The 25,917-nt window shown below is 36.7% G+C and overlaps 1 protein-coding gene across 1 annotated transcript in view; it reads right to left on the minus strand.

Moving 5' to 3' along the window:
• ADAMTS20 (ADAM metallopeptidase with thrombospondin type 1 motif 20) overlaps positions 1–25,917 on the minus strand; it is a 102,443-nt gene that overhangs the window by 52,439 nt on the left and 24,087 nt on the right. Inside the window, exons 5-14 of the mRNA XM_009286265.2 lie at positions 18,999–19,082; positions 18,174–18,298; positions 17,176–17,216; positions 16,757–16,862; positions 15,504–15,650; positions 14,802–14,943; positions 13,331–13,435; positions 2,839–2,984; positions 1,272–1,453; positions 1,039–1,175 (exon numbers count right to left, since the gene is read on the minus strand). Of these exons, the coding sequence (XP_009284540.1) occupies positions 1,039–1,175; positions 1,272–1,453; positions 2,839–2,984; positions 13,331–13,435; positions 14,802–14,943; positions 15,504–15,650; positions 16,757–16,862; positions 17,176–17,216; positions 18,174–18,298; positions 18,999–19,082 (1,215 nt within the window). The remainder of the gene's footprint in view (positions 1–1,038; positions 1,176–1,271; positions 1,454–2,838; positions 2,985–13,330; positions 13,436–14,801; positions 14,944–15,503; positions 15,651–16,756; positions 16,863–17,175; positions 17,217–18,173; positions 18,299–18,998; positions 19,083–25,917) is intronic.

The following is a 25,917-nucleotide window of genomic DNA, read 5'->3' on the forward strand; positions in this document are numbered from 1 at the left end:
TTGGCAATTCATGAAAAGCCTTTTATGTTTTTGGGAGCTGTGATATAAGGGTAAAACACAATAGTGCTGTTGTACTAAGAATGCACAATCCAGATATACAGTTCTTGACATATTAAGTGTAAGAATACATAACAGTATGTAAAGATTTTGTATAAAAATATCAACATAGCATATAAATTTTAAGTTATATTTACATTAAAAAGTCTTGGAATCCTAAAAGCGGTATGTATGTGTACATGGTCATCAATTCTTTTAAAGTCTGTCATTACTGCAAAATAAGCAAAGGAATACACATAGACTATGCTGGTTAAACTAGCATAAGCAAATTTTTGTTTATGTATCTTTACTTAAACTTTTTTTTTTTTTAGAATTATGATAAAGAGGACAATTCTCTGGTATTTCCTCTTTCCTCTTGATTCAACATTATAAAAAAGGTTACATTTTCTCCTCATCCTGAATTTACTCAGTTTCACTGCAATCAGCAAAAAACCCAGGCTTGACAAAAAAGTCTTGAGTTTACAACACATCAGTTTGCTTCTCCCAACAAAATTTAGGGCACTTCCATAACTGCTATTAAGCAAAGAGTACTGAAATGATCCCTTTCAGGGAAGGGTCAGTTCCTCCTGACTTCGCAATGAAATAAAAAATACATAATCTAGCTACCCTTGGATTTTCTTTTTTTTTTTTTACTTCTTTGATAGCAGAAATATGACAGCAATAAACACACAGCATGCTTCTTTCCTCCCTTTATGCCAATTTTGGATCAGTTTCTCTCTGCTTACTTGGACAGTATTAATTCTCTCACATATCAGGCTTAGTGAGGAAAGACTGCGGGTCTTCAGATTCAACTGCATGTTCTTCACTTAATTGCCTCCATTTCCAGATCTTTAATTTGGTAGGGATTAAAATTAACTTAAGTAAATTCAAAACCTCTTGCTTTACATATTTTCAGTAACATTTATTTGGATGAATATTTAATATCTACTTTACCATCTGTTAAAATTGATTTTAATAATTAATAAGTTTAGATTTAAATACCCTGCATAAGCCTTGAACACAAAGGTCATTGGTTTCTGCTCCACAGGGAGTACCATCAGCAACTCTGTCCTTCAGCTGATAGTAGGAAGTTGTTCCAGAAACTCGGCAAAAAAGTTTACAGCGATCTTTCATAGAAACTGGAAAGAAAATCCAACAGGTTTCTTGTCTGTTTTAAAACTTTAATTAAAGTAACATTTTTATTTCATTAATTGAAAAAAATTATAATTACTTACTACCACTGTATTTTGGAAGCCAGCGAACAGCAGATGTAAGACCATTGATGTTAAAGTGTTTGCCATCAAATTCAGAGCACTGTTGCTCCCGGAAATCTTTTTTGCCTTTTGGACATGAATCAGTATTACATGATCGAAATTTCATCCTGCGGCCAACACAGTACTTTCCTCCATTTCTTGGTCTAACAAAAATAGGTAAATGTAAAACACTCTCAGTTTCTAAAATTGCTGTTTTCCATGAAGAGTGGCTTGAGTCACTGATCTAAAGGTGAAAACCTTACACAGCATTCTGCCATCTTTTACTGACTTTCCCCCCTACACTCTTGTCTTCTATTGCACTGTGCATACATTTATACCCATGTGAAGAAAATAAAAAGTCCACGTAAAATACTACTGCTGAGGAAGGTAGTAATCAAGCTACTGATGTTTATTAATGTCTATTACATTTTTATTTCTCTTACACTTATAATTACTTTGCCTGGGAAAAAGCATTATTAATTTTAATGGTTTCATCAACTTAGCTGGAATTACAGCCCTATTTTTACAGAAGCAGCACCTCCCTCAGTAATTTGAAATTATTATTTTACAGAGTGACAAAGAAAGGAGACAGCGTTAGGAGCTGACACACTCTTTTCTGTAGTCCTAATATTTGTTTTAGTTTGGGGATCAAAAGAACTAGGAAGGGAAAATTGTGGAAAACAGCCCATTTACTGTAAAGTCTAAAATACATTTCCTAACTATTATAAACTCTGCTACACAACACTTCAGTATTAGCAGGGGAAGAAAAAAAAGAATAAATCAATGGCATATTGATACTATCAGTTACTACAGACTGACAGAGGCATATCTAATGGGAATCTAGTCTACCACCTCTTACTCAAAGAAAATAAATTACCCTGGGGTTGTCTGACTGAGGTTCATTTATCCCACTGATAATATCAAGATTACACGACTTCCTAGAAAAACGCTGAAACTACCCAGGCTGGAGCTATGGTTCTGCTTCTGGAGAAGTTAAGGGTAAAGTTCTCATTGACTTTTATTACAGAGAATGAAATCACATTGAATTATTTGGTCAATGGAAATTTCTCATTATAAAGGTAAGTTGTAAATGACTCTGCTGTAACCAGTGTAACTTGTGGGCATTACTAGTGGTGATGTTGTAAAAAAGCCTTAAATCAAAGCAAATCAAGTGTTTCACCAAAAAGATGAGCAGGGAACACACTGATTTCTTTTTGCAGCTTTTAATCCAAAGAAAGCATCTCAATGTTATAAGAAACCACCAGCATTTAGAGTAAAGCTAAAAAAAAAGACCCTACCAAAATAAGTCTTTAGAAATCTCTATAAATATGAATGAAATAGTGGAGACGATTAATCTAAAAGTTCTCTGCGTATTAGAGTCTGTAGACTTATCTCTCTTTTCAAACATGGCTGAGACAAGCATTTTTATTGGTGCTTTGTACTAACTCGCGCAACCCACAATACCTTCATTTTGTTTTGAACCAATCCATTATGTTGTAATATCTTCATTATGCACTAATGTAAACCACAATAAAAAAACCCCACATACTCTGGTCTATTACACAGCCTGGTGGTGCTCTTGATTCCACCTCCACAAGTTCTTGAACATGAGCTATAAGGTCCCCATGGTCCCCATTCTCCATCTACAGGACGCGTCTCCATTTCTCTGCTCACACAAATTCCATGGCGGCAGTGCTGCACAGTTGACAAACAAAATAAAATTTCTAAGTCAAGCAAAAGGTTACTGTATATTTTAGGCACAGAAAGAACAAAATTTAAGAGCTCACTGCTCTTAATCTGGGCCTGAACATTTTCTGAAGTGCTGAAATTCCTTTAAGAAATCTTACCCAGTAGTCATATTTTCAAAAATGCTGCCTAGAGTTCTTTTCAGCATCCGGTAGCTTTCATAGAGAGCATATATCTTTAAGTCTTGCCACTTTATTCAAATGCTTATGTAAGAATCTCAAAATCCTGATCTTGAATTCCTGATATGTTTTCATGCACAAACTTCAAAAATAGATTTACAGTCATCTTGCAGGTATGAGATTCTTCCAGTTTAATTTGGAAATTCATGCTGATACAAAAAGTAAAAAGGTATGATAAACCACCAAGAAATTCAGGGTGTTCTGAGCATCCCGAAAGCTAAGACAGCTAGTGGGATTGTTCGGGAAAAGCACACAAATTTTCAGGCATTTAAGACCTTGTTTATGCTAAAGCAAGACGATGCTATAGATTCAAGCTTAAACTCAGACTTTCACACCTATAACAATAGGTGTAAAGTATTTTTTATTTTTATTTATATTTTACAATTAATAATTCTTAGAGCAAGATACTACATTGCAATGTCTATTGTGTTACTTCAGATTTTATTCCTGCTGAAGAACTACCTATTTTCAACTAAAAACTTAAAGGTGCAATTTTCATTTCATCTGCTGGGATTTACATTATTAAGACGACAAAGATTGCAAGACTATTCCGTTGTGGTCATGTCAGTTATGAGACTTCACCACCCCATATCTGTAAACTGTTATAGAAAGTTGTAATTACCAGCTATTTTTTTTCAGAAGAATCAAGTGATCAATCTCTTGCTTCTAATATTTACTATCTAAGTCTGACTCTGCAAATATTTATCCACTTCAGTGGTTACTCAAGAAGTACATGACTAAAAAGTCTAAATGAGAATCTTATGATTGGTGCATGTGCGACTTTTTCCAAAGAACCTGCAGGAATTACCAGCACTAATCCTATTGATGACTTGTGGCAGTTGGAATTCTAATTCACTTGTATGCTTTAGAAAATCCCAAGTGATATATTTGATCACAACATAGTGGAATAGTTTACATACTAAAATAGAATATTTACAAGATACTATAATGTCAGCACTATGTCTCCTGCTGACTTCTATGTAGATAATGCATCCTCAACTTTGTCCTTGACTCCAAACATCCTCTGAAGCATCAAAGACTGCCCACATCTGGAGACAAGACACTGGGCAGGATGGACTACATGGGGTCAGTGCTCATACACAATAGAGAGAATTCTTTATTTTAGAAGACTGTTTGCAGACTCAGGATTAGACTGATCATTAGGAAGGATTCTCCTAGTCGTATTGACAGGGAGTGGCTTATTCCATCTTTCCCTGCAGTACATACATGGATCAGTCACTAGAATAATTGGAACAGATTATATCAACTCAACTGCTTGTTATTTCCGAAGCTTAGGCTTTGCCTCTGCTCTCTGTGACACAAAACAGCTTCGAGTTACTGAAACCCTTCTAGACTTTAAAGTAACTGAAGTCTCCAGTACATAAAACAATTTAAGAACCTCTGATACACAGAAGGTAAAATAATTCAAGGATTCCACCCCTTTTTAAAACTAATTTAAATGTTACACAGAATTTCTCAAGAGTTATGACGTTACAAATTTATTGTAGGAACTATCAATTAACACAAATTTTGCTGAACACACAGAAATGATGTGTGCAATCTTTCTGAATATACCTGAATGACACAAAACTCAAATATTGCTCAGTGGTTTTATCACTGCATAAAATAATTCCTAGAAGCATTTTTTTCCTAATTAATATATGCTTTTATTATATTGATACTTATGCTCATATGCTAACATCATTTTGCTCTCAAAATAGGAATGTGTCACAGAATCAGATTCTCCTTTCTGAGTTCTGCCTGAGTTCCTAATCCAACTTGCCAATAAAGTTGCCTGCCTGTATAATTCTTCGTCACACCGACTCTTGCACATGGGCCATATCTTTTAAGCCCTGAATGCCTTCTCTAAGAATATGACTATTCAAGGTGATTTTCAAGACCAAAGCAAACACAGAACAAAAACTAGATCTATCTTGTCATACAACCATTTAAATAATCCAGCAAACCGGCCAGATCATCACTCGCTTGGTGCTAAGACTAATGCTTTAACTTAACACCAAAAAGACACCTTTATTTCACTGCATATCTGCATATGATTTCTCACTGCAGTGCTTACTGTTAGTTTTTATTACTTTTTTCAAGATGCCCTTAGGGTACCTTTGTACCGAAACCTTCTAGTACCTAGTAATAAAAGATAGACTTTTACATAGTGCAGCCATAAGGTAAATATGAGGAAACATTAAGACCTTGCCTTTCCAAGAACTGTCATTAGCATCTTAGGAAATAATTTTTGACTACTATAGGCTGAAGATTCTAAATTCCCTTTCAAAAAATGAATACCGCATCAAAATATGGGACAGTGACCTAAAGTTTAGGTTCTTCTTCCATCCACAAGAACATTTACAATAACTTGAAGGGAGATTTCAGGAAAAGACAGAGTTGTAAAATGAAATTTTATACCCACAACAACATTATTTTGATCCATAAAAATGCAAAGCACATGTTCACATCTGGGATTTTAATAGCTTATTCAACAAACTTGTCTCAACTATTATTCTGCTGCATTCCTACAGAAGCAACATGATGAAGTCACAGTAGAAAACTCTGGCACCAGATGCATTCCAGATGTTCCTCTGCTTGCTTGAATCATTGCTTCACTGAGAATAATTTGATATACAGAACTTTCATAAACTTAAATATAATCACCAACAATTTTTCTTCCTACATTTGCTATGGCAAATATAATGTATGCATCATGTAAAGTGGGTATTGCTCATAATTCCAAACATACTGATTGCAGCAAGTGGCAATTCTGCTCTAGCCAAGGTCAACAGTTGGTTTGGCAGAAATTCTGACTCAAAACAACATGTAATTATTACATCTTCAGAGATAAGAGGGAGGGTTAATGGTTCAAATTTGGGATCAATGAACCTACAGGTACCCAGATTTGTATTTATTAATCACCTGCTTATAATAAGCAGTTTGACTCTTGCCTATGGATTAAACTATGATTTGATAAACTAATTTCAGGTACTTCCAACTTATCTCATAGCTTATTGAACTTGCTAAATTTCCAGGAAAGCAATTTTGAAAGAAGTTAAAGCGTTAATTGCCAGGCTATGCTCGATTTCAACTGAATCAAGGAGAGCAACAGATGCACGCAGAACAGGACTAGAGCTCTTCTGAAATCAAGTACTTCATACACAGCCTGGTACGACTCACAGCAGGAAAAGGACTCCAAGTTCACTCTTACTGCCTATATTTTCCAGGCTACTCCCAGAGATACACATAATTTTTTAAGATCTTGGGGCAAAAATTAAAACACTGATGCTCAGTGTATGAGGACATAGTTTCATGCGTTGGAGCCCCATGTAGCCTTGCAGAAAAGGAGCTCAAGAAAAAAACTTTTCATCTATTTCCAGACACCAACATGTTTCCATGGATGTTGCTGGTAGCTGCTGGTGCTTCTGAAAGGAAAGATGATTGGACACTGAAGACAAGTATGAGGAGAAAATGAAAAGGACAAAGCATTGCAGAAGTGGACATGATGGTCTGTATTTTGCCTTCCAAATACCCAATTTTATTGTTCTGATTTCTTTTTGTCTTATAAAATAAAATTTCTTCACTCCTGATATCCAGACAGGGCCCTGAGAATGACTATAAGCTAGTGAATAGCACAGGAAGAGAAAGTTGCAGTGGATTGAATGCGGGAAAGGAAAATGGGCGTAGCTGGTGCCACAAAACAGATAAACACTAAACGCAGTGCTGCAGCACCAGACCAGTTCACTATAAAGCATCTGGCCTGTAGCTGAGGTCTGAGGATAAACTGTCTCAAAGTAGATTCCAATCACACAGAGCTGGGAAAGGAGTATGAATCTTAGAAGCTACATAGATTCAGCACATAACCCCATGAGCAAGAGAGTGAAGACAAGAACACCCACTCAGATGAATGCCACCACTCAGTCCACAGATCTCAGAGCTGTTGTTTCTGGCTGTATTTATGTCTATGGGGTGTTCCCATTCATTCCCTTGACTGCTACAGATCTCCCTCTGCCTCATCTGCTGCAGGTGGATGTAAGGAAACATTTTGCTGCACATTAGACCTATGCCTGCTCTCCATCTTCTTCCTATAATACACATAGTCAAGAAAGCACATTGCTCAGAGAACCAAGACAAGAAGTGGGGCCTAAAGCATATAACAACAGTGAAAACAGAGCAGTTAGTAAAATGAGTATACCAGAGAGAAGAAATAGAGCTTGGAGAAATGTCTAACTGAAGTTGTAACTATGGCATCTCAGGTCTCTATCTCTGTGGCATGGATTCTCGGACAAGGCTACATTTATTACTCAGATGACATTAATTATCTACAAAACCCACAATATTTTAATAATTTTTTTTCAACATTTTCAATTTTTTCCTTGGAAAAATCTACATACTTTATTTCTCCCTTGATATATTCCCCACAGAAAACTTAATTTTTCTGAAATCACATTTAATCAGAAAAGTAATTTACAAAAATCCCAGTTTATAGCAAGAATTCTTGGTTTGAGCCCTTAAATACACTTTACTCCATTTTTACAGTTCAAAAGGTCAGATCTGCTGCTGCTTCCCAGATGGTTAACATATTCCCCTATCACCCAACTCTGTTAAAATCCATGAGGTTTTGATACTTACTTTACATATATATACACATATAATGAATTATTCTTTCAGATTAACTATCTTCATGTATTACATTCTGAGGTATTCAAGCAATGCAATGGTTTTTAGAAGAAATCAACACATGGGTAGTAACCTACAACTGAGGAGCAGCAAACATACTTCAGAATCAGAGACTGCTACTTCTTTTAGTGATCAAAAGCAATCCTTTGTTGGTCTGCATCCACATTCTCAATTGTCCCTGTATACCTCTCCTTATGTGGCTGAAATCTTAATTCACTTGATAGCTATTCTAAATGTTTTTTAGAGACACTAGGCTCAATGTACAATATACATCTACAGTGAATAGAAGTAATAACCATTTCTCTCACACACACACAAGGCACATGCTTTCCAATCAAACTGTTATTTATATCATGTGGATTCCTTCTTGCTGTTAAACAGCTTTTTCCAGACTTCTCTGACATTTGTTTTTTCAGTGGTGCTTAAGTAGCAAACTGCCATTACGTAGAACACTGGGAGAGCTCCGGGACATGGAAAAGTTTGGGTCAGAATCACATAGCTACCTCCTACCCCTCCCTTCTCATGTCCAAAGAATCAGTGGAATACGGGCATATTTGTATACTGCTCAGGAATCCAGGAAGGATCAGAGATACGAGTGCCTCAAAAAATAATTAAAAAACCCCACTTTATTGGGTATTTTTGCTGTTACTTTCATAGCAAAAAAAGACTTGTTCTGAGAATGCCACTCCTAGAAGATAGATGGTTTCACCGTTTTCTTTGATTCTTCTTTGGAGGTGGGTTTTTTGGCTCAGATGAGCATCACCAACTCCAGCAGATGAGTTACCATTACTTGAATATCGTGTAAACTACACTGCTAAAAACTGCATGGCTTCATTATACAGAAGCCATGATTCTGATCCAGGTGTAAGTTGGAGATGGATATGTGTAAGGAGAGTTTGTGTACCAGTTGGCTTGTAACCAATTTGGTAACACATAATAGTATAGATATTTCTTTTCCATACTACTAGCTTACTACTCCTTTTAATTAGGTCCTCCATAAAATGGGATTAAGTATTTTCTGTGAATGACATTAACCACACTGAAAACTGGTACCCTGTAGATTTAGAATTATGAACAAATCCAGTGAATCTAGAGATTCTACCTACTAACATTATTTTGTGTTTGTTTGTTTTTTTAAATCTGAACAAACATTTAGATCTGAACAACATGGCAATACCTCCAAACTCACTTCTTTGGAATTTCAAAAAGAAAGGAAAAAACCACCCTTCAAAACCTCCTATGAGTGTGAGGAGAAGTCTTTTGTACTATCTCAGAGTACAAATGCAAGTAAATTCCTCACTACAGAAACCCTTGAATAGAGTAGTCTCCCAAAAAAATAAAACAAACGGGTAGTAAAAGAAAAGAAAGCAATTGAAAACATAACTTAAACAGATGATACCGAGAGCCTGCTGGTCTGTAGAAATTTCAAAGCACAAAGAAATTTCTGACTGGAATGCAACAAGAAAACCTAAGAGGAAGCAGGGCAAAAAGATCTACTCTAAGTTGTTCACATTTCCAAAATATCCATCAAATTAGCTCCTACCTGGAACGTGATGGCAACAAGAATTATGACAGTTAAGAGAAGGAAACTGAGCCAATTAAAGCATTCCAGTTTCTGTCCTAATGGAAAATAACACTCTCATATCTTGTAATACATAGGGGCCTCCTCTGATACCTTGGTCCTCAATGCAGCATATAAATACTTTCCTTATTGTGATTATGTTTTTTAATTTGTACATATAGTTTATACTATAGCAACAAAAAGTTACAACTGTATATATGAAACTCATTGTGGCATCCACTGAGCAGGCTACGTCCACCTAATCATATGCCATAGTTCTTAATTCTGAAGATAATCCCATGGTAACTTTGATTACAGAGACAACACATGAAAAAGCACTAACCACTTAATATTTTTCATGTCATTGTGCCTCATTACACAATAAAAGTAACATTTTAATAAAAACTTTATATTCTGGTTATATCATATAACTGAATTTAGGAAGACAATCCAGGAATGTTTACCTTTGTATTTAATAATATCTCTCACAAAAAAACACCAGAAACTTTCAAGAAATAACTAATACAGCCCTATGGTGTGTAGAAATTCACCACTGCAAAGCTAGTAAATGTTTACATATGGCATGTCTAGGTATATTTACTATCATTTTGTCTCTGAAGCACCAATTAGGCCAAAGAACTTAAAGGCTGCATCCTCTGCTTCAGGGAAGGTCTGTGTGATGTTAGAAGAGCTGGCAGAAGCTTAGATTTCCTATGGATCTTTGTGAAGCCAAATAGGCGAACAAAAAGCAACTAAAGTGATGAGACACAACGTGAATATCAATGGAGTGAGAAACTGTTCTTAGACACAGCAGAATCGCTACCTGTAGGCTACTGTCAGACTTAAGCACTCAGAATGTATAAAGAGAGGAGGTGAACAGAAATTTTCAGATGCTACAGTAGAGGCCCAACAAGAAAATATAATTAATTTTTGCAGGTAACTCTAGGATGAGCAAAGTACAGTTTGATCAGCTCAAAGAAATTGGACTAGACAGCAAATTGAAGTAAAAGTGAAAGTTTTCTATTTTAGTAATATTAATCCTAGATAATTAATAATATTAACTCTATAGAATTAATACAGGAAATGTTCAAATTCACAAGAAAATATTTTCTTTCTATAAGACACTGAAGTGTTAGGCTGCATTTTCCCTTTAATGTTTTAAGAAAATGCTACCCGTGCCTACTACTAATATTATATATAATATATTAAGAAGTCACTGAGCTCTACAGGTGTGTGCACCATGAGAAACACAATTCTCTTTCAAAATGCGTGCACGCTGACAGATTGCATAAGGCAAGAAGATATTCCATTAGGAAGCGCAGGCACTCAGGAAAAGCTGTTTGCTCATTCACTTGAGAGTCTTTGATATTATTAGATTTCTATCTTCTTGTGTTTTGGGGAAGGAAAGATAAAAGGACTGTTAGAGCAGTCCATAGAGTAAGATCCACTAATCAGACACACAACCTGAAGAAAAACTAAAGATTACTGTGAAAATAAACTCACATGTCAAATCTAAGCTTAAAAAGTTGATACTAAAATTAAATGCCTTAAATGGATCTTTTCTGTATTCATCACAGCCATAATGCTGCAAATGCCAAATATAAGTTTATTTAGCTTGCCTGCAAATATTAATTACAATAACTAGTCACCATGTCTTATTCCTATTAACATCAACAGAAGCTTGCTGACTGAGCTTGAAAGGAGCTGTCCATTAGACAGGAACAGATGACAATTTGCAATTTGTCAGATTAATTGCTGTTCGTTCTTACATCTTTCAGAGGTAATGACTGTAATTAGCTCTTCACTTCCTACAGAAAACTAGTTTCACTGCAGTAATTGCATAAGATAAGTTTTTGTATTCTTATATAAAAGAAGTCCTCTGAAGTTGGCAAATTAGTCAAGTCAATTGAACTAAAGATTACACATGAAGTTTATACAAAAGATGAACTTCCTTTCTGATCAGTGATTGACTGAAGAAAGGGTTAAACATTATAACACCAGCTGCAGGCATAGGATTTAATCAAGCAAAGCTTCCACCACAACCTTCAAATAACTTTTCCTAATCTTGCAAGAGAGAAAGAAACAGTTTCAGACAGTTTACCCACTAAATTGTTATCCACTAAGACAGTATTTTCAAATTCCTCACTACTACTGTCTTACCAAATACAGAAAAAGAAAAAATCTGTAGAGATGAAAAGTTAAGGGGGGAATTTAGTAACAACTGAGTGAAATGTAGCAGCCTATTATACACAGAAATTAGACCAGATATTTTTTAATCATCTTTGAACCTACAAAACTATCAAAAGAAAAAATTAACATTGCTCTCACAGCCACTGAAGCTGCCAAAGCACACTACTATTAAAAGCAGCTCAACATAATAAACCAGCCGTACTTAAGATAATCACTGTCATATCTGAGCATGTGAAAAAATCTCCGAAATATTTATTCTCACAATCCCGACAGGTAAGAAAATAATTCTATTTGCTGGCGGTGAACTGAGACATGGAGAAGCTAAAGACTAGATCAGCGAACAACTCAAGCACCTAATTTCTGTTCACTTCCCAAACTACATACAAATCCAAAACTGAAAACCTCAAATCTTCACTGATAACTCTGGATTCAACTAGCCTCCATCATTACTTTTTCTATCAAGATTCTGCAAGTGCCTTGACTATATCTACTAATTAGATATTCATGACCCTTATGGAAAACCCAAGAAAGGTTGTATCAGAGAATACAGATTAAGACCTGCACTCAAAAACAGCCTGCCGGATGAGGAACTAGTGAGCTGAACTCTCATCACCCAAACACTCTTTACCAAACAAACCAATGAGCAGGATGTAGGAAGTCCAGCTTGCATTTCTTTTTTTATGTGTCAAAGCATTCAATTCATACCTCATACAGCCAGGTAGAGTTCTACACATTTAGGGTGTAAGTGAGAAGAGAGCTCCTAGTTTTTAGCACTGAACAGATCCAAGTATCCTGAATTATGTTAAAATAGGCAAGACAGAATATCCGTGTGAGTTATGTGTGGCTAAGGCACTTACTGGAGTAGATGAAGAGGTACTGAGAGATGCTTTCATAGAATCATAGGATATCTCAAGCAGGAAGTTGGAAGGGACCCATAAGGATCATCGAGTCCAACTCCCTGCTCCTTGCAGGACTACCTAAAACTAAACCATATGACTAGGAGCATCGTCCAGATGCTCCTTAAACTCTGACAGGGTTGGTGCCATGACCGCTTCCCTGAGGAGCCTGTTCCAGTGACCGACCAGCCTCTCAGTGAAGAACCTTTTCCTAACACCAATCCGAACTTCCCCTGACGCAGTTTCATACTGTTCATACTTTGTCTGAAACAGATACAACACAAATATCTACTGGAATCAGGATACTAATCCAAAGACCCTCCCCTTCCAAAGTAGTATAGTGCTGTATCTGAGTCACTCGTACTTAATTCATTTTGGTTCAGTGAAACAGCCTCAGCAAGACAAACTGGGGGAAACACTTTTGGCATGTCTTGTTTCCAGGAAATTCATCTTTGGAACACTACTGATGAGGAAAAAACCCAACTTGTTATAAATGATGTGAAGTTCTCAAACAGAAGAGATGAGAGCTTTCCCCTGAGGTCTTCCACCTATTTTTAACCAGTGTCACATCTGTAAACTTTTATCATTATTCTGAACAGACAACCTATGTTATTTATGTCACAACATTACAGGACTAAGAGAAACTGCAGGTAAAAATCAGGTAGATACCGTTTACACAATCAGTATGCTACAGGTGCAGTACTGCCACACAGCAAGCACTGATCATTCTTATCTACATCAACCATTTTGCCATATGCAAGTACCAAGAAATATGTGAAGGCTTACCATTCCCACACCACAAACTGTTCCATCAGCCAAAGGCATGTGCTGAGTACGACAACCCTTGTGAACACCTTCTGTGCTTGTGCACCATAAGCGTTTGCATTGTTTCTAAAAAGAAAACAAGATTACCTTTGTTGTACCTGTAACACCATTTTAGACATTAGTTGGTATATTTATATTGGTTTCTCATACTATGTGAGTTTAGTGTTTGCTACTAGTAATACAGGTTTGTTTTTTTTTTTACAGATAAAACCCAACCAAAAAACCTCAAAATTTAAAAAAAATTGATTTTGCATAAGGCCAGACAGGAATGTGGAGTATTTGCAACTGATCTCATTAGAAGTAATAGATAACTTCATTTTCTAATTCAGTAGATAATTTAATAAAAAAGCATGTAAGATTACGGCTGATACTATGCAGCACAGTGAGTATAATCCCCAGATAAAGACACTAACTGGAATTTTTAAATATACACTGACTAGAAAATTAAGAAGAAAGCCTCCTTTTCAAATTGTTAAGACTCTTAATGGACAAATAACCTTTATGGATTACAAAATTTACAAAGCAGTCTTCAGTAACACCATCTTCAGGTCTTTGAACGCCCCTTTACTTTTCTATAATATTCCCATAAAGCCTGACTCCTCCCAAACAACACTTTACCTCACCAACAGCTCCTCTTAATCCAGTCTGAATCTGATCTTAAATTCTCTCCTTTAAACAGCTCCAACAAGCCATGCAATACTAGTAGAGGTATTTGACAAGTTGGTCCAAAATCTAACTGTGTGACATCTCAACAGTAATGAATGAAGTCATAATGTTATATTTCTATTTATTTTATATTGCAATGGCCACATTAAGTTTTCAAAGTACAACTTAAGTGCATTAATCTACTCCAGTTTTCTTTCCAGATCCCAGTTTTCCTTTACAGAAATTTTTGGTTAAGTATAGAAAATGTACACTCTAACAGCCTTGAAAATATTTTCTAACACTTTGACAAAGTACAGGGAATCTACACTTTGGACCAAACATTTGGAACAAATATTTGAATTAATATATTAATTTTAAAGTTATCAATTTGTAATAGGTACTAAAAGAAGCACATAAGAAAGACCTGTTAATGTAAGATAGGGGCTATAATGTGAAAACATTTGTAAAAGCGTTGAAATAATTCCCTTTCAGTAGTTGCAGGAAGCCTTAATTTATGTAGCTTTAGATCTTTTGAAGGAATTATAATCACATTTACAGATGTGCAAATCAAAATGAATTAATCCTACTTTTTAATTCTATGTATTTCTAGCACATGGAGCTTCAATACTCTCCAATGTACTCTTTCCCTTTCAACAAAATAGAACCTGAACTCTGACATATTTCAGGATAAAATTCTTCCAAAACCAGAAGTCCTGAGATTTCATTTCTAAACCTACCTTTCAGTAATTTTTTAGTACAGATTGACATGACTCTGTTGTTCACTTACCAGATACGGGCACACTTGTGACCCAAGACCAAACATAAGTTCACACTGCTTGTTGACATCATACATTGACCCAGGCAGCTGAGAGGAAAGATCGTATATTCTTCCACTTGGTTTGTCTAGGAGACATTCACCATAACCAGTACTGTTGTAAAAACAGGAACAAAATGTGAATAAATCGCTCCTAATTAATTCATTGGGAGCTTACTCATATAACACACCTGCATATCTCAGTGGACTTACGGGTTTGCATGCCTACCTGCCTATATAATGACTTTAATTAAAATTAATAAAATAAACCAGGTCATTTGATTTTCCTTTATTGGATTTTGCATTATATCCACCAAACAAAGCTTAAGGCTCTTTTTGCTTTATGGCTGTCATTTCCCATTTTCACATTCTTACAGGAAAAAAAATATGGTACTGCCTAAATTATACCTACCACTTATTTTTTAAATAATAATTTCCTAAAATATGGTTTGGCTGTTCTGACCTACTAAAATCATATAAAAAGACTTTATCAATAACCAACGTCACTATAGTAAAAAAAAAATTCAAAGATTATTTTTCTGGAGGACTGAGGCCCTACAAATCAGTGGTTAAACCTAACAACAACACAAAATTGGTATTTAAGCAACACCTTTAAATATATCTCAGAAAGACATTAAATTGAAAAAAACAACATAGCATTATATTGATACTTACTCAAGAAATTCAGTGATATATTTTTGACTGCATTTTGACCAGGTCCATGGACTTGTATGGTAATTTAAAGTTGGAGCCATCACATGGTATTGATGTTTAATTCCAGCTTCCTTACATTTAAAGCTGTCATCATGAGGCACATTAAATCTAAGAAGCAAAACAGGCAAACTCCAAAACAAATTCAGCAATAATTAATTGAAACTTTTTGTTGTAGCAGCAAAATGCTTGAGTTTTGAGTTTGAAAATGCCTTAAAATTTAATGGGACTCACTTAATATGATTATTTGACATTATGGCAATAGATATTTTAAAAATACCTTACAAAATTCCCTCCTTTTCTAAAATGCTCCTAATTATATAATGCTGGGCACAGTAAGAATTTTACAATTACATAGTTCTTTAGCCCACCAGAAAAATTCCAGTGTTTTGGGAGTATGCCACTTTATTTAAACAACACATCTCCTCGACTGAATATACAGGCCTTCACTAGACTGTCCATAACATTCTACCCCGCTATTCACTTCACAACTCGTACAATTCAGTAACAAAAACAAACTACAGCACATCAACATCATATTATGCAACTAATACATCGTCTTATTTTATATCTCAGTTTAAGTACCATGACAAATGGCACGTATCTAAATGAACTTCCAGGCACATGAAAATCAACAAGCTAGCTACTGAGCTCTGTAACGTCGTCGTTACCTACACTGTGGCATGCCTCATGGAGCTAGAGTATAGCACCTTTCTGCCATCACTGATGAGGTATGCTTCATAAAATAAAATGCTGTCATCTCCTCTTATTTTTCTGTGTAAAGTATTTCTCTTTGTGTTACTCTATTGTATTCTGAAAGGATCAAACACAAGGAAGAATATTTCTGCGTTATATTAACAATTGTCTTTTCTTAAAGATAAATTCCTATCAGGGCTAGAATGCAGTTGGAGTTAACAGGACTATGTTGCACATCTAAGATATCTGTCCCAGTGTCCCAACCAGTTCATATGACAACAGGACAGAACACAGCTGTATGGCCAGTATTTCCCATAATTCAGGATACCAACCAGGTTATAAAATTCACAATTTCTCTACCTCTAGGTGGTGGGCAGAGCTGGCTCACTGCAAGGGGCAAAAATAATGACTCTAAAGGACGTAGCAGACTGCACCCTCTTAGAAACGTAGAGCCCATCACTGGAAATCGGTCATATTCAGAAGGAAATAAAAAATTTACCTGCTGGGAAATAGGTACTTACACATGTCCAAGCTCATGCGCTATTGTAAAAGCAGCACTCAATCCATTTTCTTCGCTTATGGAACAGCTGCGTAGTGGATCACACATTGTACCTAGCTCTGCTAAACCTGCAAAATTGAATCCTTATATAAAAGCTTAACAGAATGAGTTTTCATGTAGGAGTGACTCTACAAATGAATACTACAGCACCCAAGTTGAAAGTCATGCCTCAACTACACAGCAAGTTTACACAAAATGATCAACCACCTGGCACCAAAGTACGTGCCAGGGCAGAACAGCATTGAGAAGTTGATTTTTTTTGTCTGTGTGACTTAAGTTTTCATCTATTTTCTGATTTATTCCTAACTGAGTTTTCTCCCTACAGTGAAATTGTTATATTTTCTGTTATAAAATCATACTGATTAAAAAAGAATAACTCACCAAGAGTATCACACTTCTCTCTAGCTCTGCAGATATCTTCCCTTGAAGGAAAAGATTTATTTAAAATTATTACAGAAAATAAAAGAACATTTTTAAAGTATTTCACTGTTACTATATTAATTACAGCAATTGTAAATCAGATTCTCAATTTTTAATCTTACAGTCCATTCAAACAATTTGCATTCTAGTGAAAGAAGTAATTTAAATTCACAAGACTAAGCTCACAGTATTGCTTTCTATCTAGCTTGCGAAGAATAAAAATTCAAATACTATGTTATTTCTCTACAATGCAGAAGGTAGATCAAGCACGAAATGCTGCTGAAAAACGTGCAGATTGCAGTATACTTGAAACTACCTTATGTAGTGGACCATCTGCCAAAATAACAACGTAAAATTCAGGACAAATATGAAACAGTTTGAAGTACTGGAGTGTGTCCAACTTGAACACTGGGGGAAGAAAAATAATGAAAAAGAACAGCAAAAGAGAATATATTTCAGTGAATGAACATCAGAACCTTCGCTGAGGCGATCAACGTACAGGAAGAATATATACAAATATTTAAGTGTTTTCCATTAGTAAGCTTTTGGTAGTTCCAATTACTCCTGGGCTATCATGAGCTGACCATCACTTCATCCTTCAGCTGATTCTACTATGTACAACACGCCGTCCCTATCACATTATGTACAACGGTTAAAGACTTCATTTCCTTGTAACAATTTCAGGAAATTAACTCTATACCTGCTGAAACCAGGACACAGGTCTAAGTAATTTCCACCATCTTTAACAAAAGGTTCATCAGCTGGTTAGCTACCAACATAGCACTGTCAGTAATTGCTCATGTATTGATAATCAGTGGTTTGGGACACGTAAGATGGTCTTTATTCACTTCAATTATCTACGAACAATATCAGTGGAATGGTTAAAAAATGATGTAAAAAAGAAACTGAAGCATTTGTCTCACCTAGCTGAGTAATTATGGCTATTTCAGATACTGTACCTAGTGATAAGAACAGCAGTATCATGATGAGAAGGGTGAGCATCATCCAAAGTGTTTTGTGCTTGCTGCCATAAGCAAAAATTACGAAGAGTGGTAGCTGCATTGAAAGTGATAGCTGGTCCTTCCTAAGGAAGAAATGGCCAAGAAAACCAAATAAGGGTTTTAATATTCATGCACTTGCACTTATTACTTTGTCATTTGTGCCCCTAATCTGCAAAACAATGACTGTGCATGGAAAGGAAGTCAGCAGCATGCCACATAAGTTCACTCACAGACTTGTTTGTACGATCAGGTCTTAATTTAGCTACAAGTCATCAGTCATGAGAACCCATTATTTTTATCAGTGTATGTGAGCATGCACCATGTGTTAAATATTAAAAAAAAATAGCATGACAAGACATTTATGACAAATAAATATGAAAACATGTATTTGAAAAGTGTATACTTCTTACAATCTTAAAATATTACAGTTGTGAGGGCTGAAACCCTCCATCAAAACCCTCTATAAAAGCTGTCATTTCCCTTTCATGTTTCAATGTGTATGACCACACTTTAAGTAGTTATGCCATAAGCTTTCATATACTACCTGATTTATGTCCATTTAGGTCAACAGAAGGTGCTAATAGAGAAGTGGGGAAATACAGGCATTAAATAGAGGGTCCACAGTTAACCTCACATTTGACATTTAGTCTCCTATTTTAAAACAAAATTTTATAGTCAAAGAAAATATTTTGTATTTAAAACTAAAAAAATTTTAAATTTTGGAAATTCATGTATTTTATTTCTTCTATTAAGAAAGAAATTTTTAATATTTGTTTTTCCTACCTGTTCATTGTGAATTACAATTAATTTTACAATAACTATATTTATAAGATTTCCAATACATGAATCTTTATAGATTGCTGCAACCTAAAGAGAAAACAAGTCAGAAGATTAGAATATTAAACTCATCTGATAAACCGTATCTTTTTGTCATGCAAACAAGTTAAAGAAAAACAAGTTGTTACACGTCTCATACATCCACTGTACCTTTCTACCCAAGGATATGGTGACACACCCAAAATAGTTGCCCAGTTTTTAATATCCAAATAGCTATAAATTGCTGCAACCTAAAGAGAAAACAAGTCAGAAGATTAGAATATTAAACTCATCTGATAAACCGTATCTTTTTGTCATGCAAACAAGTTAAAGAAAAACAAGTTGTTACACGTCTCATACATCCACTGTACCTTTCTACCCAAGGATATGGTGACACACCCAAAATAGTTGCCCAGTTTTTAATATCCAAATAGCTATAATTTTATATTCATTTCCAAACGCTTAGACACCATGTTGAAATGCTAGTGTAAAAAGTATACTTATTATACACTGTAAAACCTGTAGTTTAGTGATAAAATATCAAAGAAAGAACAAAAGTAATGTCACTGCGACTGTCATAGACGTAAGCTGGTTTATGTGGATGATTTGTAGAATTAATACCTAAAATGTGAGAGGGTTTTAGAAAAGAACTTTGAACCAATAAGTTTTTGCCCTTGCTTTTAATGGAAGCTGGACCAAGTTGTAAACCTGTATTGAAAATACACAACACATACAAAAGGTTTCTTTACTCACTCATAAAATTCGTATTTACATACCCAAGAGGCATTTTTATATATAATCCTGCAGCCAGATAGTAAAAATCATGAGTCAACTCCATACACCAACACTTTGGAAGTTATTCTTCATAAAAGCAGTAAAAAAGTTTATTAATTCTCAATAATAGCTTCATTCATCCCATCCATACGGATTCTACAATTTGGCTTAAAGCAGTTGTTGAATGACAGCCTTATCTAAACAAGAGCTGCCACCAAACACAGAAGTACTGGCTTTCCTCCCTTCTGGCTTGTGCTAAAGCTGCAAGGCTACCAAAGTAACAGGATCAAGGAACTGATCCAGCTACAGAACAATTTTTTTTTTTTTTCTTTTTTTGTATCATGTTATGTTGATCAACATGATCTCATTCCTGGTGCAGCCCCTTCGACACAGGTGCTAACAGAGAAAGGTGCAGAAGAACAGACTTCTTTCAAAAGTAGCCTACACTTGAACCAGCTCAAATTGCTTGTGAAACCACAGCCTTGCTGTGTATGAATCCTATGCACCTGAGACCGAGTCATTCTGCTAAAGTTGGAACTGACAGAGCACTGTCTCTCACTGACTCATACCCTCCCTTCCTCTAAACTGGAGAGAGCACAATGCGCAGTGTTGTCCTTCCTTCTTTTGTTGATATACAAGCTGGTAATAGAGGATTTGATAAGGGCAGGGAAGGAGGCTGAGTTTTGGAATCCATGTGGAGAACACATTTCAGAGTAGCACAGCTATTGTCTGCTTCCTTCCATACAGACTCCATTCTTGGTTCCTAACCAGCAAGCGTCCAATTATTCTGAGGTGGGAATAAGCAGCATCTCTCAAGCACTCAATGAAGAGTTCAATTAGGCATAGACACATTCAGAATATCTTTATCAAAGAAAAGGTGCCTGTAAAGGCTCAAGCACTATTTAGGCAGAAGGGGTTACCTGAATTTGAATGGAATAAACTACCATTTTGCTATTATCAAAACCACTTTTAAACTACCACAAACTATCAAGCTCATAATGTGTTCTTACAGTTTGAGATCCACTTTGATAAACCTAGAAAGGCTATTTCTGGATATTTATCCTCCCCTTGAAATATCACAAACAGTCAAGGTATGTTCCTGAATGAATTGTCATCTTAGAATAACATAACAATTATCACATTCATCTCACCTCATGTGAGCTAAATTCCTTCAGTCAATGGAGAAGGAAAAGGATGAACTGTTGTGTAGACATGCCTATCCGAAGATACACATTTAGATATATGTATTTTCATACAAGACTACGATATTTCATTTCTTCATCCCTTTAGTATGGAGGGAGACGAGATGTCAAATTTTCAGATGTATGAGGCTAGGGGAGATTAATTCCAGCCCAACTATTTCAAGTTTTATTTCTCTTTAGCAAAGAAGAAACAGAAGACAGGTTCATATGGCATTCCAAAATCGTATCAGAGAGGAATCTGAAATGAGATCTGTGAGGATCTTTGGCTTATAATGTGAAGACACTTGTCCCGAGGATTGACTGTCCTACCACTTAAGCTGATATAAAAGCCACTTACAACAGAGAATTTCTAACAGCATAAATCTATACAAGAAGACTACATGCATATAGTGTTAACAGAAAGATCTTTTATGGAACAGGTAACAAAGCCAGACTGCTTCATGTCTAGATTATAATGTTGAAACAGACACTGCTATAGAAATACAGTAAACAGAATCCTAGAATGATTTGGGTTGGAAGAGACCCTTAAAGATCATCTAGTCCAATCCCCCTGGCTACGGGCAGGGACATCTTTCACTAGATCAGGTTGCTCAAAGTCCCATCCAACCTGACCTTCAACTCTTCCAAGGATGGGGCACATCCACAACTTCTCTGGACAACCTGTTCTAGTATATTATCACCCTCATCATAAAAACTTTCTTCCTTATATCGAATCTAAATCTACCCTCTTCCAGTTTAAAACTGTTACCCTTTGTTCTGTCAACTACAGGCCTTAGTAAAAAGTCTCTCTTGATCTTATGAGTCCTCTTTACATACTGAAAGGCTGCAATAAAGTCTCCCTGGAGCCTTCTCTTCTGCAGGCTGAACAACCCCAACTCTCTCAGCCTTTCCTTACAGGAGAGGTGTTCCAGCCCTCTGATCATTTTTGTGGCCCTCCTCTGGACCCGCTCCAACAGGTCCACATCTTTCTTGTACCAGGTGCCCCAGAGGTGGACGCAGTACTCCAGGTGAGGCCTCATGAGAGCAGAGTAGAGGGGCAAAATCACCTCCCTCAACCTGCTAGCTATGCTTCTTTTTATGCGGCCCAGGATACAGTTGGCTTTCTGGGCTGCGAGTGCACATTGCTCGCTCATGTCCCATTTTTCATCCACCAGTATCCCCAAGTCCTTCTCCACTGGGCTGCTCTCAATCCATTTATCTCCCAGTCTGTATTGATACTGGGGATTGCCCCGACCCAGCTACAAGACCTTGCACTTGCCCCTGTTGATCTTCATGAGGTTCACATGGGCCCACTCCTCAAGCCTGTCAAGGTCACTCTGGGTGGCATCCCTTCCCTCAAGCAGATCAACTGAATCACTCAGCTTGGTGTCATCTGCAAACTTGCTGAGGGTGCACTCAATCCCACTGTCTATGTCATTGATGAAGATATTAAACAGTATTGGTCCCAATATGGACTCTTGAGGGACACCACTCGTTACTGGTTTCCACTTGGACATTGAGCCATTGACTATAACTCTTTGGACATGGCCATCCAGCCAATTCCTTATCCATCTAACAGTCCACCCATCAAACCCATATCTCTCCAATTTAGCAGCCAGAATGTTGTGGGGGACCATACCAAAGGCCTTACAGAAGTCCAGGTAGATGACATCTGTAGCTCTTCCCTTGTTCACTGATGCAGTCACTCCATCATAGAGAAAGCCACGATTAGTCAGAAACATCTTTCTATTAACTTGTAAATCAGTCTAGTTAGCGTCTTGTTTTGGAACAGAAAGCTCTGAAATTCAGGGAACAGCTGCATTTCACTGTCTTTCAAGTAAAGAGCATGCAGGTCATATGAGGTACTGACACCTGACACAGTGGACAAAAACCAGTACAGGGTTTGTCCAGTTCTACAAGGGTATATATCAGGCAGAATAGGCAAAGGGATTGAGAACTGGATGGGGGGGTTAACAGGTTCAGCTAACACCAAATAATACCAAGAATGCGACTATCAACCTTCAGTGCAACATTACCCCTCAGTTTCTTAAAGGCCTCCTGTACCATAGTATGTGAGAGACTCATTTCTGATCCAGGGTGATTAGAATGATCTGGGCAAGGAGTCCAAGCTGGAGCCTTCTTGGGATTAAAACTTAACCATAAACAAGAACAAGAAATGCTATTACTATAGTTGATGGATGTTCCATCGTGTACACTAATAGTCCCTTGAGAAAAAATCTGTTACTGTTGTGCAAGTGCTGTCTGTTGAGGTTATCTGCTAACAAAAAACTGAAAACTTAGAGGAGGCAAAGAAACCAACACAAAACCCAGAGTCAGGTGTCCTCCATCCTGCCTGTTGACACAATGTCCATTTAAAATATTTGAGCAAAAGTATTTCTTCAAAACCCATACCTCAGAGGAGATGCATTAGACTGAGTAAGTATAAGAAGAGAGAAGAATAGCTCATTGCACACCTGAAGAGAATCTGTGGCAGGACCTTGCAACACCTTATCCATGCACTATCTGAATTATTACTGGGTGTCTCTGTCTGGTGAACAGCTGAGGCCTGAAGTCATGTCACTTAGATGCCCAAGGCCAGCAGTTCTTGCCAAAATCTGAAGCATGCTTTCTCTCATACTAGAGACAGGTAAGCTCCTGCTAAACCTAAAAGTAACACTGCTCTCATTAACCCTACATTTGAGTCAAAGTATGGATCCTTTGTCTCATGGGCACTTTCATGACCTCCAAACATTTAGTTATTACCACTGCTTTCAAAAGATCGAAGAGCAAGACTCTGTGCTGATAATGAGATGCCCTTACCAGTGAAGTAAGGTATATTCTGGCTGAACACGTGTGAAGAGAAAAATCCTGAGAGTTGAAAACCACAAATCAAACTTGAAGATTTACCTATGGAACTGTACAGGCTAAAGTTATCAACTGAGACTTGAAATGATAGATCAATGCAGAGAAGTATCAAAGATCTGGAATATGAGATTCTTATTTTTAGCGGAAAAAATAAAGGGATAAGTACTCCCTACTCCTGTATTCTAAGGATACCCCTTTCAATGCTCTCTTATTGGAAGCATTCATGAAAGAGGATGATGAAATGGGATAGGAATTTGATATAATACACCATTTCTTTACAATTTCCAGATCTACTTGCTTTACAGTGATCTAAATCCAGGCTTCACAGAAGTAGGAGATAATAGCCAAGACAAAGGGAAATTAGTTTCAAGAGATTTTTCAGACTCTTAAAACCAGCATCCACACCACAGAACAGTTCAAACCGCACAGTAACAAAGAAAGGAAAAAAAGAAATATATAAATGAAGCTAGTTACCCTTCAGTAGAAGGAGCACAGCTTTTATTTTCATGAAATTCTCAAAGATTAAGTCAGATCTTGTCATCACCACAGCTGTGGCTGCCAGGTGACTGGAAGCAACTTGGTCACAACAAAGTTTAGTTTCTCTCAATATTCCTGTTGTAACTGTCCATTAAACTGGGACTATGAATTGTGGCAAAATGCCCTATTTAGAAAAGGGGCTAGTAAACAAGCAAGTACATCTAGAGGCTGGAAGATAAATAAATGATATATCCAAATCAAATTGGACTTCAGCTCTTTTTTCCTAAATGTTGTATCACAATATCAGGAGAATACATTCATATCCCTTGAAAGAAACATGATATCACTTCTTAGCTCACAGGTCTTTTGCAGGCTCCACTAATCTCTTATTTATCACTGTAGTGCTGAAAGGATGCAAGATATCCAGGATCTGGGAGAATTCACCTTCACCTCTTCCATTGTCATATATTTCATAAGAGCCCAGAATTGTCTGAAGTCATGAGATAAAGAAGTCATCACAGCATTTACTGCTTTACTGAGAGAATAAGAAAGCTGTGTTATTTTTCCTGGTGTTACTCCTATTCTGTTCCATCCATATTTCTGTACAAACCTGTGCTTTCACCAGTGGAACCAATGCCAGCAGAGACTTCTCATGCGAACTTGCACAAGTATACCTACACACCTCAGAATTACCATTTTTCCCCCGCTATGAGTTTTAGGTTATCTCCTGTCCCCTCATCCAGGTTCTCTTCAATCTACCATCCCCTGAGTTAACCAAGTAGAAGTTCCAGATGACTCCCTGTTGTGCTCTAGTGGAGGGAAAAAGAAAGAATACATCCTTTTTTAAAAGGCTGAGTCACCCTGCCAGGAATGCCTGTGCTTTGTCTTATTTCTAACTTGGGACTGAGTTGGTTACAAAGATATCCCTTTAATATTGCAATAACTCCATAAATGGTGACTTAGTCATCATCATCTTCAGCCTTTGGATGAAAATATGCACCAAGGCTACAGTCAGATAAATGCAATCACGTACAGCTCAGATGTCAAAGCATCCTTCCTTTCAGTATCTGAAAGAAGCTACCTGAAAAGATCATTTCACAAGGCACAACCATAGCCAGGCTTCTCTGGCCATTAGAAGCTACTCAGAGAAAGACATATGATTGTTGCTTGGCGAAATGTCTCTTTCTTATACACAAGACAAGTCCCAGGTAGCTTAGAGCAAGGCCTTTGTCATAATTAAATAATACCAAGGCTTCACTATAGGGACAGACCTTGAACCTTGTACTACTGAAGAGAAAGTCATAGAGACAAGTACTAGTCTAATCATTAAATATCTAATTAACAACAACCACCACCAGCTAGATAACAAAAGTAGTAAATAGCACTAACACCAGTGAAGTGTAAAGATGGGCAAGTATGTGCCTGCCTACATACTGCAAAATTTCATAGAAACATAGAATCATTTAGGTTGGAAAAGACCTTTAAGATCATCGACTCCAACTGTTAACCTAACACTGCCAAGTCCACCACTAAAACCATGTCCTTAAGTGCCACATCTTTTAAATACCTCCAGGGATGGTGACTCAACC

Source organism: Aptenodytes forsteri, unplaced genomic scaffold, assembly GCF_000699145.1.
Source record: "Aptenodytes forsteri isolate BGI_AS27 unplaced genomic scaffold, ASM69914v1 Scaffold103, whole genome shotgun sequence".
Taxonomy (NCBI): Eukaryota; Metazoa; Chordata; class Aves; order Sphenisciformes; family Spheniscidae; genus Aptenodytes; species Aptenodytes forsteri.